Source organism: Vitis vinifera, chromosome 4, assembly GCF_030704535.1.
Source record: "Vitis vinifera cultivar Pinot Noir 40024 chromosome 4, ASM3070453v1".
Classification (NCBI taxonomy): Eukaryota; Viridiplantae; Streptophyta; class Magnoliopsida; order Vitales; family Vitaceae; genus Vitis; species Vitis vinifera.
In genome coordinates, this window is record NC_081808.1 from 21,924,518 (window position 1) to 21,946,726 (window position 22,209).

The 22,209-nt window shown below is 31.1% G+C and overlaps 1 protein-coding gene across 1 annotated transcript; it reads right to left on the bottom strand.

Annotated features, from left to right (window-relative positions):
* Positions 1-13,591: 13,591 nt before the first annotated feature.
* LOC100248935 (uncharacterized) lies at positions 13,592-19,038 on the bottom strand. Its single transcript, XM_002277743.4, has 5 exons — positions 18,681-19,038; positions 16,791-16,909; positions 15,627-15,684; positions 15,412-15,489; positions 13,592-13,947 (listed from the first exon to the last, which is right to left on the bottom strand). The coding sequence occupies exons 1-5, from the start codon at positions 18,862-18,864 to the stop codon at positions 13,751-13,753; spliced, it is 636 nt and encodes a 211-aa protein (XP_002277779.1). The 5' UTR covers positions 18,865-19,038; the 3' UTR covers positions 13,592-13,750.
* Between the last annotated feature and the right edge of the window lie 3,171 nt (positions 19,039-22,209).

The following is a 22,209-nucleotide window of genomic DNA, read 5'->3' on the forward strand; positions in this document are numbered from 1 at the left end:
TCTCTTATTTTCGCATGAATATGCGCAATAGATGTAAGACATTAAAATATTCTCTTGTCTTGCTTCACATATTCCATTTGATAAGTCATTCAAAACACAAATCAAGAAGTTAAAAAGGATTTATTCACTAGCAAAAAAAACACTAAAAACCAAAGATTTAAAACAAAATAAAAAATGAAAAACTATTAGGCTAGCTAGTCTTTGAGAAGCCTAAGCCCATCAAAACTTGTATATTCAATGCATGGAAGGTTCAAGGAGCTGGTATATTTCCTGTTTCTCCTACACTATAAGTTCAATATATGGTTTGAGTTGATGCCCATTAACCTTGAAGACACATCTACTCTTTGGATTGACAATTTCAATAACCCCATTTGAATGCACCTTATGAACCAAATATGGACCATTCCATCAGGATTTGAGTTTTCTTAAAAATATATGCAATTTTGAATTATATATGAGTACATTTTATTATTTTTGAAACTTTTTCCTAAGGACGATTTGATTATGTCATCTTTTGAGTTTGTCCTTAGAAAACTTTGAATTCATGTAAGCTTCATTTCTAATTTCTTCTATTTCATTCAAGTCTAGGAACCTCTTCAACCTAACTTTCTACATATCAAAATTCAATTTCTTTATAGTCCACCATGCTTTAAACTCCATTTCCACCGATAAATGGCATGCCTTATCAAAAAGCAACCTATACATTGACATTCTAAGAATTGTTTTTGTTAGCCCAAGGGTTCTCCTAATCGGGTTTTGATGATAACAAACCATAGTTAAGTGACTAATTGGTTTAAATATTTAAGAATCTCAGGTATAAACTCGAAAATTCATCAAATGACCAAATGGATACAAGATCGAGATGCTTGGAAGACTTGTGATCATAGGAAACTAATGTAAGATGAATGCATGAGTGCACTTAAGATTTTCATACGTTTCATGCATCTTAGAAAACTCGGTTTATTCTTTAAAACTTCGATTTTATTAAAACCCGAGTTTCTAACTAATGTACCTTAGGCAAAATATTTTATAATTGGCTTAATAATTTACCTAAAGACCTTGCCTAAGTGTTAGAAAAGAAATGAATAAAAAAAATAGGTTTTCGGGGCTAAAAAGGCTCAATCGATCGAGGGTATGGCCAACCGGTTGAGGAACCGGTCGACCGATTGTGGTCGTCCTGTCGAGGACCGGTCGAGGGAAATCAAAAACCTTCTCTCTCTCCCAGTAACCTTCTCTTCCCGATCGAGGTCCGATCAAGGACTGGTCGAGGTCTGATTGAAGTAACGGTAACCTGTCATGCATTAAATGCTCCAACAGCTAGTGAACCGGTCGACCCCTAGCTCGACCGGACGAGGTTACCTTTTGCTGTTTTTGGCTCCCGAGCTTAGAAACCTATAAATTGAGAGCTCCACTTCATTTATTGATAAGAGAACACTTGCATTCAATAGCCTACCTACCTGTTCTTGATCAAAAAGCTCTCATTTCTTTCATAGTGCATTAAATCACCACTTGTATATCCTTTAGTGCACTCTTGTGTGTCATCCTAGCCTTGTATTTGAGCTATCCTTAAGCTAGGTTGAGGGATTATATTTTGTAAAAATCTGAGTGTTAAAGCCTTCAAGAGGGTTGAATCTTGAAGAGGTTGTGTAAGAGCCCATTGGAGCCAGAATCCAAGTGTAAGAAGATTGGAAGCTTGGTTGAAACTTCAAGTTAGTGGAACCCTCACTCGGTTAGGAGGTTGAGGAAAGTGGACGTAGGCAAGAAAGTGTCGAACCACTATAAACCCAAGTTTGAATTCTCTAAACTCTATCTCTTTACTTTGCTTATATTTTGTTTAAATTTGTTGTGATTGAAAAGATTTTAAAAACCCAATTCACCCCCCCTCCCCATTGTGGGTGTTTTTCTTAACTAAGCATAGCCTTTGTTTTCTCAGTTTTGAAGATAGTTCAATAAGCCTAGAGTGTATCAAGGAGTCTCAAGGCCTAATCCTTATGATTTGTATATATTCACCACTTTCATTAAGATGTTTTTATTTCACATTTAGTTAGTTCTACTTGCCCACTTGTTTGTGAATGGTAAGGTGTGACACTTTGTATTTCACCCTATATTTAGCAAGAAGGCTATTAAATGGTTTGTTGAAAAAATGACTACCTTCATCACGAATAATGGCTTTGAGCACTCTAGACCTTGTAAAGACATTCTCCTTGAGAAATTTCACCACCACCTTATGATCATTATGTTTATAAGCTATTGCTTCCACCCACTTTGACACATAATCTACTACCATCAAGATATAGGAGTAACCAAAAAATGATGAAAATGGCCTCATGAAATCAATCTCCCACATATCAAACAATTTCATCATCAATATGGGGTTGAGTGGCATCATATATCTCTTTATCAACTTCCCAAGCCTTTGACATTTATCACAAGATTTTCAAATGTCATGAGTACTTTTAAATGTAGTTGACCAATAAAAACCTAATTGAAGAATCTTGGTTGTTTTTTAAGTGGAAAAGTGGCCTCAACATGCATGAGCATAACATTGCATAAAAATCCGTTATTGTTCTTATTCCAATACACACTTTCAAATTATTTGATTAGTATAATACTTGTATAAAAATGGTTCCTCACAACTATATACATTCACCTTTAACAAGAAAAATCTTCTTTCTTGAGTTGTCCACTCGTCAGGTAATTCCTTGGTGACTAAGTAATTTACAATGTGGCCATATCATGGATTGACATCCACTTGTAAGAGAGCATCATCAATGAATTCTTCATTGATAAGGTAGTTATTCAAAATGTGTTTCATAGAAATTCAAGAGAGGTGACCAACTACAACATTCTTCACACTCTTCTTGTTTCTTATTTCAAAATTAAACTCTTAAGAAAATAAAATCCACTGAATTAGCTTTTCCTTAGAGTCCTTGTTAATTAGACATTACAAAGTTGAATGATTGGTGAAAATCACTTTAGGAGCTCTAACAAGATACACACAAAACTTATCCAATGAAAAAACAACTGCAAACAACTCTTTTATGGTGGTAGTGCAGTTCTTTTATGCCTCATTGAATGTATTGCTTGTCTAGTAAATGACATAAGGTTTCCCTTCATCTCTTTGCCTAAGAATTACCCTCATTGCTTAGTCATTTCCATCACACATGAATTCAAAATGAAGTTTCCAATTTGGTTCTCTCATGATAGGTGTACCAATCAATAGTTTCTTCAAAACATTTTTGACAATTCTCATTTCATTTGAATTTGACATCTCTAACGGTAAGGCACACATAGGTTTTGCTAGGTTGGAAACGAAAGTTTTTGTCTTAAAAGATGTTTTTTTAGATGAAATAGTTCATCCTTAGTAACATGCTTTCTTGTAATGAGGTGAACTCCATGGTGAAAGAGATAGTGGTTGGTAAGAAGAGTTGGTCTACTATTCCATGAAACTTTGCATCCGTAACTCCTACAACTTAATGGTAGTTGTAGTCCTAAACTCCTATAATTTAGTAATTTATTTTTGTAGCCTATTTGTCTTTCTATCTAACGATTTAATCGTATTCAAATGCATAGACTATGACCCTCAACCCACACCTCTTACATAGTTTCATAATCTCTTAAGCACTTTTTTTGCATTATCTCCATATTAGTGAGATAAGTAGTACCCTCTTGAGTACTCTCTATTAAGAATCCTTGAATTACTTCATTCATAGCCTTAGATTACTTAAAGGTGCATCCAAAATATTCCTTAGGTTTCTTTAGATCTAACTAGCAAAAATATTTTGTTTTATACATAGTGAGAAAATGTTTTCATCTTGAAATATTGACATAATTTGCACAACAAAATCATGTTATCCAAAAAAAAAAGTTGATGGAGTTCAACTAACAAAACAATTTCATCTCCAAATGTTTTTGCTCACATTAGAAGATGAAAATATTTTACCCTTAAAGGTTGGTAGAGTTTGGACAATAAAATAATGTCATCCATGAATATAATTTTTTATTTTCTTTTTCATAATTATGATGAAACTTGTAAATAAATTTGTACAGACTTGTATAAACATATGGAAACCTTAGTGATATTTAGTAATGTTTTTAATATGATAACATTGTGTAAATCAAGCAAACAATAACATATAGAAATTAAGTACATCACAACTCTTTTTTCATCAACATAAAGTAATTCATGGTTGAAAGTACTGTTATCTTAGTATCATCCACATATTGTCTAAAATAAAATTGTCCAACAAAAAGTATTAGTTGTTGTATTCCTACAAAAGTCAAAATGAAAACCTTATTTTTCTCTAAAAGGTGCTTGCATATACACATCCTAAGTGCAACGGAAACTAATATGCCTTTGGAAAAATTTATTCCAAAGTGATAAATAAGAACACATACGTTGGATTTGGATGTTCCCTAATCATTTTTCTAGTTATAGTAGAATCACCTTGAAAACAAAGGGATTTTCTATCTGATGGCTATCTCTTGGATCTTAGCAATAGTGAAGGGTGGGCTTCTCTTAAAAGGATAAAGGCTAGGGTTTTTCTTTCTAGAAGACGATAGTGAGTCAGAATATCTAACCCTAAACCATAAGAGGGTTTATTATATAAACATGTTTGTAAGCTTAAGTGCTTTAGCCCCATCTTAGACTTAAGTTGCGCGATCTAGCCAATTGGATTATTAATTAATTAATTAGCCCAATTAGGTTTCAATTAATTAATTAACCCAGTCCATAAAAATCATTCACAAAATCTTATGCAACCATACATTTTTAGTAAAAGGCCTTTATGTACACATATGAATGGAAACTCAAATATCCCTCAAAATAATATGCCACCAAGAAGTGTGAACTTAAATGGAGACTACTAGGATCAATAGGAAAATATTAACTCCCCCATAATCTAATTTTGAAAGTGACTTAACATTCCGCTATAAAAAATTAATTGCACTCCAAAATCTTATAATATTATATTGAGACAGAAAACTAGATTCGATGACCTACTAAACCACTGCATAGTACATACAAGCTCCTCATGAACTAGGGTCCATAATCTAACAAGCTAGAAGTTATCAACCCCTTAAGATTACCTCTATAATATTTGAATTTTAGATCTTTCTATCATTGTGATCAATTAACATACTTGTTGGGAACCTTGATTCACTTCATTCCCTAGCCTTAAATCACATAGGTTGCATGCATCTATCTTAGGCTTCTCTCCTAAGCTTCTCTAGATCTAATGCAGTGGAAACCTATGGTTATAAAAACCATAAAAAAAATAGATCTAGAAATAGACACAACTTACGATTTGGATGTTCCTAGATCGATTCTAAGTAGAATAAGTTGTTTAAGAATATTCCAAAACTGTAGATAACACTATGGAGCTCATATACTTAGTACTCTTCCACCCGATCTCTCATTCTATGTATGTTTGGCATGAAAGAAGGGTGGGTTTTTTTTTCTCTCTCTCTCCTTGAAGGTGGCTAGGGTTCCTTGTGAGCTTAAGTGACTTAATCTCAAATTGGGTCCTAATTAATTAGTTTAGCCTTAATAGACTCTAATTAATTAATTATCCCATTTCTCAAAGTCAATTTATAAGATCTAGTGTAACCTTGCATTTTTACCAAAACGTTCTTATGCACACTTATGAATTACATATCCAAACTTTGAATGTAACCATATATACTAGTGCACTCACCATGGGAAACTCATCCCAACAGTTAAGATAAATCATCTTTCTAATTAGGAGGTAGTGCACTATAGTGTTTATTGGATTGCCTAAATATATAAACTAATTGTGAATAACTTATCATCTTACAAGGAACTCATGACTTGTATTCTCTATGCGATTCATAATACACCTAAGTCATGTACAATGCAAGTCATATATGATGAAAACTCAAATCAATATTAATGTATAGAAAGGATAACAAAGGGATAGTGAAGTCTAACTTTGTTATATCATGTCTTGCTTTTAAGGGCTTAATCTCAACAATACTCTAACTCTTAAATTGCATATGTCAAATTCTGTTAAAAAAATTACTGTGACCACAAATTTTATGATTACAGGTTCTTAGGACACCCAATGGGACACATTGTTTCAAACCCATGAGATATCATGGAACCTATCTTAAGAATATATGTTGTCATTTACCTTAATCAACAATGACCCAATCCATAATGAATATATGACCACATCAAGGTCTCATTCGTAGTTCAAAGTCATTAAAGACCTTAACACTAGTCAAATATCCTCTCTAGGTTGAAAGCTCATGCAACATAGTAGCTTAGTAAAATCATGACTACCCGATAGTCAATGTCATGATACACTATAGGTTTTGTCTGATGTGTAACCATACACATTAGTGCATTCATCATGACAAACTCATCTCGATAATTAAGGCAATTTATCCCTCCAATTAGGAAGTAGTGCATGATAGCCTTAAATAGATTGTTTAAGTCCACTAATTAGTTATGAACAACTCATTAACTTATAAGGAACATATGACTTGGATCTTTTGTGTGTCTCTTAATGCATTCAAGTCATGTAAATGTAAGTGATGCAGTCTTGAATACTCATATAAATTATAATACAAAGCAGGATGGTAAAGTGAAACTCAAAACTCATATTATTACATCATGTCATGTTTTTAAGGGTTCTATCTCAACATTAGTAAGTATCATAAGCACTAATTCACATCATGAAGATTTCATTTTCTCCTTATCCATGTTTGTAGACTCCCTTCTTGATTAAGGCTTTCTTCGTTTACTATTTTCTTAACTTAATGATTTTTTTTTCTTGCAATTAGAGCAAGATCATCAGCTTTTTCACTTTCTTCATCTTAACTCTCTCCAATTATAAAAGTTTGGAGGACAATGCTATTCTTTTTCTTTTTTCTACTTCTTAGTCTTTTCATTATGATTTTATGAGTCATGAGAAACTCGATAAGTTACTTAAGTGAAAGATTGGTGAGGTCCTTAACTTCTTGTATTGTAATGACCCTAGTTTTCCATTACTTAGGCAAAGATCCCAATTTTTTTATTACTTTCTCCACTTTGGTATGCACCTTTTCCAAATCTTGAAGGCCATAGATGATGTCATGAGCCTAGTAAACATCTCAATAATCATTTCATTATATTTCACTTTAAACAATTCATAGCTATGCACTAAAATGTTTTTTTTTCTTCTCATAAGTGATTTTAAACAACCTCCATATCTCTTCAAGTGATTCACATTGACACACTATATATTATATACTTATTTCCATGTATAACACAATAAAGATAATAAAAGACTTTGCATTTAATTGAGTTTTTTTTTTTTTTTTTAAACATGAAAACCATTTTGAATGACTTCTCACAAATCATAATCAATGGGTTTAAAAGCCAAGTCATTTTGATTTCCAATAATCATAATCATTGTTGGTGAAAAATAGAGGTTTATTAATGGCTACCTTCCATAAGTGAAGGGTTTAATTGATTAGTCATTATTCTGTTAAACAATTAAGTCCTAAAATCGAAGTGTGGTTTTCTTATATCAACTGTGAAAAGGAAAGGAAAGGAAAGGTTTGTATTTATCATTTTATTCATCCTTCAAATGTCTTCTAAAGCAATCAAACTTCTTTTAGTGAGCAAAGCTTCTATGTTGTGGCATTATCAATTCATTTAGGCTATATTTGGTTTCCAGAAAGTAGGAAAGAAAAAAAAAATTTTAAAAAAAATTCTCATATTTGGTTTCTCTATGGAAACTATGAAAAAATAAAATAAAATATAATAAAAATTAGTTTAAGATTTATATATTTTTAAATTATTTATTTATTACATAAAAGATAAAAAAAAATGTGAAATAAGTTTCCAAGTAGCATAATAAAAATAATTTATTAATTTTAAATTTTATTTTTATTTTTCCTTCACATTTTATTTCTTTCTATTTTTCCTTTCTATTTTCTTTTTTTTTACATTTTCCCTTAAATTTTTCGAGAACGAAACACAACCTTACTTTTCTTTTCTTACATTGGGAGAAGGTGGTTCCTCCAAAAGAAGAACCCCTAGAGACCCTCTTTTGTACATATTATTTCTAGGCTTTTACTCTTCAAAGTTAGTTTGTACATATTAATTATATTACATTACTAATAGACCTTGCTGGCCTTCTTCATCTTTAATAACCTCCCACCAAAAATCCCACTTGTCCCACTTTTTTATTCAATGTAAGTACTTTATGCACTTTATTATTTGCAAGTGTTAATTATATAAATAAAATTTTCATAAATTGAATAATTATCTTTTTTTCCATAAAATTAATATATATATATTATATGGTCATTTCATAAACAAAATTTATTTATTTTTTAAATGGATGAATAAAAAATTTGAGTAAATAAATTTACCAATTTTCTAATCATAATATTTATAAAATAAAAAAACTATTAAAACAAAAAAGGAAAAAAAAATCATAATTTTGTTCTCAACAAAAAGGAATCTTCCACAAACATTCTCAAAGCATTTCTCAAAACCTTCCAACACGTTTCATGACATGGGAGGGTGTGAAGCATGTTTTTGGAAACACTTTGAAAGGGTTGGAATGGAATTAATTGTTGCTTTTGGTTTTCTCCACAACCCACATAACTTTATGGTCCCTTTCATCTTTATCTTTGGGATGTGTTGATTGGTTGCAAGTCATTTTCATGCCTAGACTTGGCCTTGGTAATGCATGAATCTTAGCTACCATTCAATTCCTCCCCCCTTTTTTATACATGCCTGCCCCACCCTCCCTATGCCATCAATTTTATTTTATTATTTTGAGATTATTTTTTACCTACTTTTGAAGGCAACTATATATGAATTGAATGAGTTAAAATATAATGAAAGTACACAAAAAAAAAAAACCTAAGGCGGGTTTGGTAACTATTTTCAAAAACGATTTTAAAAAATAATTTTTAAAAATTATTCTTTAATATTTTATAAAACAAAAATCTGTTTGGAACCTATAATGTTTTTAACCAATTTTTAATATATTTTTAAAATAATTTCTATATTCAATACTTTATTTTTTATTATTATATATGTTTGTATGATTATTTTTAAAATAACCCTCAAAAAACAAATAAAAATAATATAAAATAACTAAAAGATGTTTTTCGAAAATATATTTAAGAACAAAAAATAAAAAACAGTTTTTAATTCTCAAATTTTTTTTTTATTTTAAAGAACATAAAATTGTTCTGGCAAACAGTTATTAAGCCCTAAGTTTTTTAAATAATTTTTTGTATTTTAAATTTTTATAAATATTTTAAAATAATTAATAAATAAAATTATTTTATTTTATATATCTTTGATGTAAAGTGGTTTTATTGTTTAAAAATAAAATCCCATACCTACCCCAAATTTGACTTTCCCAATTGAAATCATTCATTCAACCAAAAAAATTTAAGTATGTGATTGGAGCTATATTTTTAAAGCATATTTCAAAACAGTTGGTTGATATTTGATATTTTTAAAATAAAAGTCTAGTCGGAGAGTTTGAAAAACAATGTTTGAAAATGTTTCTTAAAAATAACTTTTTTTTTATAGTATTTTATTTTCAATTATTTTTTACACTTAGTATACTTATTATTCTTTCAAGTAAATCTTCAAAAACAAGTCAAAAACTACTAAAATATATTCTTAACAACAAACACTTTAGCTTTGTTAGGTAACTTTTTTTAAAAAGTAGTTTTAAAAAATAGTTTTTAAGAACTGATTTTGAAAACTATTTTTTAATGTTCTAAAAAATAAAAGTTTGTTTGAATCTAGAATGTTTTTAACCTATTTTTAATATTTTTAAATTATATTTAGAACTTTATTTTTAATCATTATACATGCTCTAAAAAAACAAATGAAAATAACTAAAAAAATATTATCTGAAAACATCTTATTTTTTATTTTTTATAACAGAAAATAAAAAATAGTTTTCTAGATGTCAAACATGTTTTCCAATTTTTTTTGTTTTAAAAAACAGTTGTCAAATAGACCCTTTATTTTTAAAACAATTATCAAAAACTTGTTTTTGAAAAATCAAACATATTTTCACATTTTTTATTCCAAAAAAAAAAAAAAGGACCGATTCTTGATGCCAATTACCAAACGCAACCTAAATCATCCTAACCACCCAAATTAACATCTCAAAAACTTTTATTCAACACTATTTTAAGACCTGTTTGAAGATTACCTTGGCTTTATTACAAAGGAGTGAGGTGACGTAATGAGAGGGCTAAAATTATTGGACTTTCTGCAAAGTCCAGTGGTCAAAATTAAAAAGAATCAGAAGGGGACATAACATTGCAGCTCCCCACCCCAAAAAAAAAAAAAAACCAAAAAAATTAAAAAAATACAAATGTCAAACAGGCTCAAGAATATTGAGAAGCAGACGGGTTGGCTTTCTCTGCAACCCCCCTCCTGGGCAAAGGAGTATACAAAATTCATATCCTCTGGGTCTTTTTTGCTCTCTTATTGGAAACTACTGTTTGAGGGATGGAGCAAACTGCAGACTACCCAATGGGGCCAGGCACAACAAGACAACATAGGAGTCTTGTGAGAACCAACTCATTTGTTTCCTTAATTGCAGGCAAACACCCCCATCAAATTAATGGGTGATATGAACTTGCCTTTTTTTTGGACTCCCCCATTTGGGTTTTTTTCAAACAAATGACTCACACCATATATATATTACTTCATTTATTTGATATCCAATAAGCTTTTCCCTTTTTTAGAGTCTCCCTTGGGCTTTAAGTTACCCAATGAGCTTTAACAATTACTTTTACTTCATTTTAATTTTTTTATCTTTAAATTGAGATATAAAACACATTTATTTTCTTTTTTTTAGTTCAAGAATATTAATTTGAATATACTTTAACCTTCTTTTGAGTTTTTTTTTTTAATTATTATTATTATTTACTTTGATTAGAACTTTAAAAACTAAAGCTAATATTTTAAAGAAAGCATAAAGCAGAAATAATAATATTAATAATAATCTACAAGAAGTAATATTTTCCTTACTATCCTATTAAAACCCTATTTGTGTTAAATACATTTTTACCTCTTCAATTTTTATTTTTTTTATTTTTGCTTGTTTTACACTTGCTACCTAACATTTGAAATCCAATGTCTTCCATAAACTTGTTAAAAACTTAAGCATCATTTGCAAACACTCTATAAATTAAAAAAAAGAAATACAAATTTAAGTAAAATCAATTTTAAATTAGCAATCTCGAAGTGAAATTTTTGCATTAGGACTTTGCTTCCCATTGAGACTCGAAGTCAATCTCGAGTTCTCATGCTTTAGGACTCTATTTCCTTATACACCAAGACTTTACTTCCCATCAAGACTAGAAGTCTTTTGGGTCGAAGTATTTTCTCTTTTGCATTTTGAAATATTGTAACCACTAATTTTTATTTTAGATAAATATTTATATGATTATTCATAATTTTGACATACAATTATAAAAATGAGTTAATTTTAAACTTAAATAACATATGTTTTTCTTGATTTAAACTTATTTCTTCATTTAATTAATTACTCATTCACCTTTGCAAGGAAAATATTACTCTTTAACAAATTAAGGGGCAGAGTAATGGATTTTAAATATAAGAGTAGATAGTGTAAATGATGCAAAAGGATTTGGATAAAGTGTACTTAACCACTATTTTTTAAGCAAAAAAACTCTCATACCAAAATTACTAAACATAGGCATAAGCTCATTTCAGGCTTTAAAAAATGTCTTTTTTTATTTCCAAAAGTCAATCCAAACATACCTCTAAAAAATAAATAAACAAATAAATATCATCCCAATTTGAAAAAGCAAGGAATAAGTTTTTCACTATTGTTTATTGTCATCCCACCATCCTTGTAGTGGTATTGAAAAGGGTCAAAAAAATCCTTAATTAAATTCTTTTGAGGCCTTCTTTCAAATACCTCAACCTACCATCTCCAAGTCAAAAATATTATGAACAAAATGAATACAATAGTAAAAAGTAAAGGGCCAAGTGGGGGTCTCTACTTAGAATATACAATTCAATGGCCCCGGTTTTTTAATTATTGTTGAGGAATCCGCCCATGAATGTCAAATGCCCATCTTCCAATTCCTTTTTCCTAATTATTTTGTGGAAAAGGCCCAAATTTCAAACATTATCTTTCCTATTTTTATTTTATTAAAAATCTTAACCAGGAAGGCAACAGGAATCTTCTGAGGTTGTCTAAGGGCCCATTGAAAGGGACATTTTGGAAGGGGGAAAAAAGGGAAAGTGTTTGCTTCCTTTCTTCTTCCTTTCCGTCAAAGAATCCAACTTTTTCTTCCATGGACTGGAGGCCCAGAACCTTTTATCAGATTGTTGTTTGGGCCGGGCCATAAAGGCCTCATAGACAAGTATACAGAAGAAGTGATTCTCATTCGCACCAAACAAAAGAGACACATTGAGAAACAAACCAAAATCAACTTTTTGTAATGGAGTATGTCGAAGGAGGAGAAGCAGGCTAGAGGAAATATAAAGGAACGGAAGAGAAAGAAGACCAGAACCTCCAGTTGCAAAATGGGCAATGGCCTTTATACATTGTTCTTCTTACAAAATACCAAAACAAAAGAAAAAAAAGGGAGAGAATCATTGATGCATTTGCTTTGGATATATGGAAAGAGAGCTCTCTTTTCAGGTTGACAAACCCATGTTGTAATAAACAGAGAAGCCATTCAGTCATCAAGGATTATGGAGATGATGAAGAGGAGGACCATATACAATGGGCTCACATTTCAAACGCCTCCTCTTGGTCTCCCTCTTTTCTTCCACGCCCATGGTCATTTCAGCCTTCATCTTATAAAACCAGAGCTCCCTCCCCCTCTCTCAGAGAGTGATTCCAAGTGAGAAGTGGGGGAAGCAGCACAGTTTAAGTAATGGAATGTGTGGAAAGCAGATGGGCGGTGGCATTAAATTTCTCTTAAGAAATTTACCCTTAGATTCGGTCTGGTCCTAGTCCTACTCCCTTCCTAGAGCTGCATAACAGACTTGTCTTCTTTGCTGCAGAGATGAAACTGAGCAGTGTTTGGCAGTGAAAGGTGGGCTCAGGGAGGCTATACTCTGCTCACTACACACCTTAGACAAAGGTTTTCTTTTCTCCTTTCACTTTTGAGTCAGAGAGAGTTCTGTTAATTGGGTGTTTGAGCAGGTAGTTAATGCAGATGCATCCCGGAGTGGGGTTTTGTGAGATTGACATGACATGGCCATAATCTTAAAGTGCACATCCCAGTTACCATAGAAAAAAGTATCCTGCAACATCCCCATTGGTGAGAAGGAAAGACGGAGAGTTATGGCTCTTGCAGTGCTGTCATACTGTATTTTTTTTGGGTATCTGATGGTGCTAATGTCTAACTTGAGATGGCAGATTGAAAAGAATGAATAAATTTTAGACATAACTGGAGGGAGAAAATCTCCAACCACGATTTAAGAAATTAGGCTAATTTCGTTAAGTTCAATAAACATTTTCCTGACCCTGCATTTTTGCCACTCCAAAACCTGATCCAATTCAGAAGGCATACTGCCCATTTGCAGGACACTTAAAAAGAGTCATTTCAAGAGAAGAAAATCACCATAATGAAACCTAAATAGGCATAGAACAAAAACTGAATAGGAGGGACAATTCACAAAGTCTGTCTAAGGACATCTCCGCATTTATACAGCCAAGGTGCAGCCCCTGAGTTGGTTTTGGAAAGAGCAGGGACAGGAATTTTATAAGGGCAAAAGCAAAACAGGGCAGGGAATGAACTCAGCAAGCAGGTTTGCATCCACATGCTTGGAATGAATGGCTTCCATGCTTAAAACTACTAAATCCAAATTCAGGTCATCTGCAACTTCTCCAATAATGGCTGTTGGCTTGCTGCTCCCCTCTCCCAGTCGCTCTAGCACCCTGAATTCCTGGAATCCACCTATCATTTTTTTGTAGGAGTTAAAGAACAATCAGACAAGTGATAGAGAAACAGGTAAAAACCAGGGAAGAAGAGATTGAATTATCATAAACCATAACCGGAAAAACCCTACAAATGCCCATTTATGATATACACAACTTTTTAGCACACCACAGGCATACAATACATATGGTCAATATGTTGCGTGAAAACAACCATTAGCTAAGAAGGGCTACTTACAAGCCCAAAGAAGGAAGAAGGTGTTGCTTTTTTTTTTTTACATAGAATCAGAATAATAAAGATACTTGAGCGCTAGAACTGATAATTTAGGGTTAAAGACCATTGAAGTATAACTATTATTCCTCTCACATGGTTATGAGTGCTGGATTCATGCAATTTTTGTTCATCAAAGATACTTTACATAAATGAATAATCTAAATTGATAAATTGACTAACAAATCATGGCAAATGCATCATACATGACATGCTAAATCTGGAACTTCAAAATCCTGACATTCAAATTCCGCTTTTCATTCGTCATTTAGTATTTGCACCTATTTTTGTGAAAAATGCCTATACATAAAGCACATCTGGAAGGCTCTTGTGCCTTAAGTTCCTCAGTACAGGACCATAGTAGAAGCCTTGGCCCAAAGAATCTGCAAACACAACCCCCCCCCCCCCCCCCCCTCCAAAAGAAATCATCTTATCTACTGCCTCATTTCATCTATTATGTTTTTGGACACACTGCCAATATGACATGTGCCATATTCGTCTGTGCTACAATAAAAACATCCCCATTTTATAAACATTTTTTTAAAATCAATAACTGTTTATTAGCTCAATGAATAGAACACAAATGCCAGTTTGATTTCTTATATTATTAGTTTCAAGGAAAAAAATTAAAAATAAAAATGAATTAATCCCGTGCCCATTTGGATTCTTAAGAACCTTACATTGAAAATTTAATAGTTTTAAAAAACTGATTAATAAAATTAAAGTATTAAAAAAAATTAAATTTTTTAAGATAAAGAAGATGAAAAACTATTTTTATTAGGATAAGATAAATAAATTGCAAAAATAAGATAGGATAAATATGACAAAACTATAAACAAAGATAATTCATAAAAAAACGCAGTTCCCAAATGCGTTTTTAATATTTTCATCTCAAAAAATATACATAAAACAGCTACAAGAATGAAAAATAAAATAAAGATATTGAAATATTTAAAAATGCAGCCGTGATATTAAATACTGAAGACGTTGAAAAAGCAATCATGGAAATGCAGTACCCAGATGCATTTTTCAAAATTTTTTCATTTCATATATATGGGTAAAAATGTATTTTTATTGTACAGAAAAAAAAAAAAGAAAAAAAAAGGCTGGCTCCACAAAAAATGTAGTAGAGGGCCCCTTTGAGGCATTTTTGGACTAAAGCTCGTACTAATGTGTCCTTTTAGTGCACGGCATAATGCAAACTATACAAACCTTCTGACAGATGCCAGCGGATGCTAGAGAGTTGGGTGTCATGCTCCGGGATAGACTCTTTCTGCTTTTCATCAATCACTGCAAAGAACATAAAGTTCTATATTCCTTCAATTCTTGCACTAAAAAGGGTCTGTAACAGGGAAGAAAACGGTTCCTCTACTGCTTAGTTTCCAATGCTAGCATCTATGTTGTATGAATAATGGTGGCACACATACCGACAACTGTGATGTCAGCCCCGTACTTCTTTGCTAAAGCAGCAGTTGTAGCTGCAGCCTGTTATAAAATTAGAATCAAGAATGAGCAAATGGCTAAAGAAATACAAACTGAGTCAAGATATACAACCCTCCAAGGAGCTTAAAGCAGTTAGAAAAAGTACTGTTTTACTATAATCCATAGTTTCAGACCTTTGCTCTCCTATTTTCATTACAAGGGCACTAAGATATAATTAGTACTCTAAGCTAACATGTTATGTGGGTATATGGTTTAATGCTAACATTTAATGCAAGAACAAAATTATAGAGAACCATTCTTACATCTATGGATGAGAGAGAACCATTCTATTAATACCATACAAAGTACTATAGAGGAAATCCTCACTCTGAGATGTCATTGTTCCTTAATGCTCAGTATAGACTTTACATGTTTGTCTCCATCTCAAAACTTTTTCTTTTGTGATTTAAAATATTTATATAGATATTCCTAATAACTTTCTTTTATTCTATAAGAAAACCTATTTCCAGAAGAAATTGTCAATATATAAAATATTTTATAATATGTTCTTTTATCAAAAAGAATATATACCAAAAAGGAATTCAAGACACTTTCCAACAATAGATTTGCTGCAGCATAAACTATTCGGTTCAGAATGAGACATGAATGATACGAGTTAAATACAAGAGAATAGGCTCATGCAAAACCCACATAAAGGATCTCTTAGGTAAGAATTAAACCTGACAACTCAGGACTCCACACCAGATACAATGACTACAACTTCCCAAACCTGTGCCCAGAATCCATAATTCCCAAGATCAGTTTGCATTACTGTATCATACATGGTTAAACATCACCATTGGGGTACACTACCTCTTATCCTAAGGATCACTGAGCTAAAGAATAAAGCACCACAATATGGATGATAAATATCATAATTACATAGATATCAGTATGGCTAATAAAAACAATACAGAACCACCCTGATGACCTGTATTGATATGCGCCAGAAAATCAACACCAAACCTTTCTAAATCCAGAAGAATCAATGGTCCATAATGCAAAGATAGAAATTCCCCCAAGGTCAAATAGCTCACATGGGCAAAATGATGCTTTGATCAAGTTACAAAAAATCTAGCAAAAATTTAACAGGTTTAAAGAAAGGTCACCTGTCTTGTCCCCTCAGAAAGATATGGATTCCGGTCTGTGACTGGCAGAAGCAGGTGCTTGAAACTAGTGAAGGCCTCTGCAGCTAAATTGACTTCAGAGTCTTGCGGTTTAGACTTAGCTGGACAATTGAAGCAAAAACATTTAGTCACAAACCATTTTTTTTTATAGGTAAAAGCAATTGTATCAAGAGTGCCTAGAGAAGAGCACCCGGAAGTAGACATGATGAGTACAGCATTTAGTCACAAACCATAGTGAAATGAAAACAGACTGAAAACTTCTAGTCCTCAACAAATCAAAAAATAGTTTGAAATGATAATAATAAGGACGAACAAATAGTGTGCATAAGTAAAACAACAAAGTACATAAATAATATCAAGCAACATAAACAAAGGAAAAAAAAATTGTTTAAAAATTTTAAATAATAAAGAGTTAGCATAAGATTAATAAGGGTAGCTAGTGGGAAATGTTGTTGGGCCCTTCGTGAAGAAGGTGTTCAAATTGTAACTTATTAGTCATTAGGGATGCATGGACTTTATACACTAGTAATGATTATGACACTGTCTGGATGCTTTACCCATTCTTCTACATACTGTACAACTAATGACATCAATGGTGATGTTTCTTGGCAGTTCAACCACGTACTTCCTCAGAGTTAGAGGCATGTGGATAACCCAGTTCCCACATGCAAAGCCAAACTTTTAAGGTAGTTATAGTAACAAATTAACCCACAGACAAACTTGTTAGAAATGAATGGAAACACATAGGCTATGTTTGGTTCCTAGAAAATTTGAGAGAAAATGCAAAGGAAATAAAATAACAAGGAAAAGCAAAAGAAAAAAAAAGTGAAGAAAAACAAAAATAGATTTAAAGTCTATAAATTAATTTTATTTATTTATTTAGTTTTATAGGTAATCAAGCCAATAAATTGTTTTGATATGTTACTTCAAATTCATTTCACCTATTTTATTTCTATATAAATGTTAAATAATTTGAATAAATTTCTAACTAATTTTAATTATAATTGATTTTCTCTCATATTTTTCATAATAAAACTAAATGTGATAAGACAACTTTCTTTTACATTTTTTTTCTTTCTCGGGTACTTTCATGGAACCAAACATAGCCATAAAGATTTTCTTTAATCATTTGTTTGTTTAGAATAATTTTGAACCCGGTGTTCCAGGTAAAAGAAAAGAAATGCATAAAACTAACCAAAAATTTCCAATTGAGAGACAGCATACCCTCCATTGAACTAGTTTCAGGGCTGTTGACAAAAATGTTAAATATCTTATATTGGTCACAATCAACTTTAAGCTTAATTTTCCTTGGTTTCTCATATGACCAGAAAGATATGCAAATTTCCTACTGCTACTAGGAACAGAATTCAGAAATGCCATTGAGAGTTTTTCCTGGATGATCCTACGGTTCATTTCTCCCTTCCCCATCCTTATTTAGGCTAACATGTTCCTACCTCTATAATAAAGCCAATACCTATTCCATAATCCTTGATTGCACATGCATCCATAGTACTGTCCCTAAGATTTCGATTTCATAGAAGAATTTCAACTTAACCGCTGGACTATGTTGATTCAAACCTAATAATCCTGAAGTAACCCCATCTAAGTTCTCCATTTGCCCACACTCAGGAACTGCAATTTTCCAAACTTTGAAATCACGGATTCTCTCATAAAAACCCTGAACTGTCAGTCGAAAATCTATACTTTCCTTCAATCCTCAAAACTCTCCAAATAAATAAATAAAAACACGAACCTATTCTGCTTCATTCGCGGAAATAGATACAATTACAAGAACCCAAACGCAGTAGCAAAAACAAACACAGAAAGCCACTCAAAATCAAGTTATTTCACGGGGAGATATAAGCCAATTACCTCTGTGGCCGAGTTTGAGGAGTCCGGGAAATATAGATAGCTTGCTAGTTTTGGAGCAGAGAGGAGAAGAAGATGAAGAGAGAGGTAGCGAAAAGATAGAAGGAGAAGATGAGGAGGAAGAAGAAGAAGAAGGGAGAATGGAGATTTTGGGAGGACGGGTAAGCAGATGGTGAGCGAAGGCCATCGGAGTTAGATTGTGGTGAGATTGGGGGAAATGGAGAAGGCACGAGAAGGCAAGTGAAGCGAAGTGAGAGATAGAAATAATAATAATAATTGTTTGGGCGCGACGTGTGTAAAGCGCTGTTGCTATTTGTTCGACGCCTGGGCCCACCTGCTGCCATGCTCTGTTGCCTTGATTATTATTCATCGGGTTGGGCTCAAAATCTCGAAGATGGCGTTTTTATTTACGATATCCTAAATATGAAATTTATATAATTTATTAATTATTATAATTATGATAACGGTTATATCGGATACTTCCTATCCACGAAATCAACAAATATTTTTTAATATTTGATCGATACTATCGATATTTTATCGATTTTTTTAATAATATATAATACAATTTAATAATAAATATATACTTATAAAAAAATATATATTATTACCAAACTATATATATAAAAGATATTATTATTAAATATAATAAATTATATATATCAATTTAAAAAAATTAAAATTTTTATTTTTACTCTTTATATAATTTTTTAGAGTTTTTTTTTAATATTTTTCATAATTTTCATTACTTTTTATATCATCAATATTTTATAGCAAAATATCTACTAATATATCTTTATATATACAATATATCCGTCAAATCAATATATATTCATAATTACTGATATTTTTGTCCTTGTATAAGATAATCAAAATTTAATATCTACCTCTAAAATTTTATCAAATTTAACATAAATAATATTGGATATATATAATGAGCAAACAAATAGAATTATGGTATAGATAATAAGATTTAGAATTAAGAGTGAAAGTTGTTTGATAAAATTAACTTAAAATCAATTCTAAATTATAAAATTGACATATTTATTATCATAAATTATAATTAAGGCAAATGAGATCAAGTAATAATGGAAATTGTAGATTAGAAAAAGAAATCATGGAGTTAACTATGGTAAATAAGAGTAAAAAGGTAAAATTAAGATGTGAACTTAAAAATGTTTTTTTACTTTAAGTCACACTATTAAGTTATTTTACAAAACATGCTCAATTTACTTAATAACTTAAATTAAGTGTAGGGACCACCTCTAAACATACACGTGGCAGACCATCCTGGCCTCACAAGGGTGGCACGTCCAGTTCAAACCCAATAGTTGTCGTCCCAAACAGGATCCTAACCATATTTCGTGGGCAATCATTAATCATTTACGCCCTGCCCTGCGCCTCCTGTAGAGTGAAAAGACAAGTGAGACGACAAGTCATCCCCCAACAATCTTTGTCAATCGCCTGCAAGATAATGATTGATCTACCACCCTCTGAGTACCATCATGACTGCAAAAGTCAAAGAGCCTCCCTATCTTCAAAGTAAAGAGGCTTCAGACACTATAAAAGGCCCCCGACGACCCAATCAAAAAGAGGAGGTAAGCATTCCTTAGAAACGCCTAAGAATACCAATATGCTTGACCGCCAAACTGATAAAAGCTTTCGGATGGTGTATCTGGACCACCTATTCGAACATCTTTTGTAAGAGAATGGAAGGAATCATCGTTCTCAATTAAGGGGGCGAGAACTTCAGGGAGCTATAGTGTCTCTAGGTCTTCCCTACATTAACATTAAATTATTAAATTGATTTACTAAACACTCGATTAATTGAATAAAATGAATGAAATAATCATCAAATTTGTTAATCTAACCCATGTTTTTGCTTGAAAAATAACATTTTTTTATATAAATATATTTTACTATTTCAAATGTTTACATGTAGGTTTTAAAAGAAATTATTATTTTAATATATATATATATATATATATATATATTAAAATATGATGAAAAAAATAATATAGAGTTAGATTTTCTAAATTGGGTTTTTGAAGTCCCTTTTAATCAAATAACCTTAAGGTTTATAGAAAAAAAAATATTTGATACTATAAGTAAATCTTTACATGCGATTTATTTTGAAAATATGATTTATATTTCTAAACTTTGATATTGGTGAGTTAAATACGTCTTTTAAGGGAATATTTGTCAATATCCCTACGATTATCGTTAAATAGTGGAGAAATACAAAGTATTATTTATCACTTAATAACCTCTCATCTCAATAAATTATTATTGGAAAAAGAAAATGTAATCCTTTGTTATTTACAAGTTATTTTCTCTCGACTTCCCATTTTGAGACCGTGAGATTAGATTTGGTTGCTGGGACTAAGGAAATAAAATAAATAAATAATTGATTTAAAGTTAAGAAATTATTTGTATATTTTCTTCAAACTTATTTTATTTATTTAAGCTATTTTATATCATAATTAAATAAATAAATTTTAACTACTTTGAATTATATTTTATGTTTTTTTTTTAAATTATGGTATATTCCTTGAAAAGAAATCCTTATACTTTCCTGCCATGTTCGGGTTGGAAAGTATCAAAGACTAAAAATATTTAAAAAAAAATGATTATCATGTTTAGTTTTCTATAGAAAGTTATAAAAAAAATAAAATATAATTAAAATTAATTGAAGGTTTATGTATTTTAAATTAATTTTTTATACAATAATAAAAAAGAATGAAATGAGTTTAAAATAATGTAAAAATATAATTTAAATTTACTTTTATTTTTTCTTTACTTTATTCATTCATTTATTTCTTGTATTTTTTTGTTAAACTTTTAATATGAAAATTGTTAAAGTGCATGATATAAGTTATGGGTCCAAATCTTAAAAGTTTTTAGGTGCCCACAATAATCATGCATTTTGACAAGAGAAAATATTCTATTATATGAAAAAAAAAATTTAAATGATAAAAAATACATAAAACTTCGGGTATCCGTTTTTATATTTATTATAAATCATGATCCCGTTTACTTCGCTAAGTGTTTCTTTCACTCTTTCTCACATTTATACCTTATTGCTTCATTATTATCTCTCACTTTTTCTCACATCTCTATTTTATTTCTCTTATAAATTTTCCCCCTTATTAGGTACGAGATTTATAAAAATATTTTCACCAATTTGCTTTATTCCTAATTACAATCACATATTATAAACTTATGAAATATTCTATATATATTGCTTTTACAAAAGTAAACATATTTCAATAGGAATTTGAAGCACCTCCCAACAATCTTTACCTTAAATTAAATTTCATGAACTCAATATTCGATTTCTCCATGATCCGTGGCTTGCTTGTAGGTGTCAATCTCCTCGTATGCCACTACTTCCTTTCATGCACCATGTTCTGCGCACCACAATCTTCTTGTTTGGCTTTCCCTTCAACTAAAATTCTTTTTATAATTTTTATTTGTATTCTAATTGTTTTGCTCCTTTTGAAATCTCAAATAAGATTATCGGGAACATCCT

Excerpts from the sequence above, each read along its gene's own strand:
- LOC100248935 (XM_002277743.4), bottom strand. The coding sequence starts at position 18,864 with ATGGCCTTCGCTCACCATCTGCTTACCCGTCCTCCCAAAATCTCCATT. Across the intron at positions 15,490-15,626 it reads GGCTGACATCACAGTTGTCG|TGATTGATGAAAAGCAGAAA; the intron begins GTATGTGTGCCA and ends TGTTCTTTGCAG. Across the intron at positions 13,948-15,411 it reads CCGCTGGCATCTGTCAGAAG|GTGGATTCCAGGAATTCAGG; the intron begins GTTTGTATAGTT and ends AAAAAATGATAG.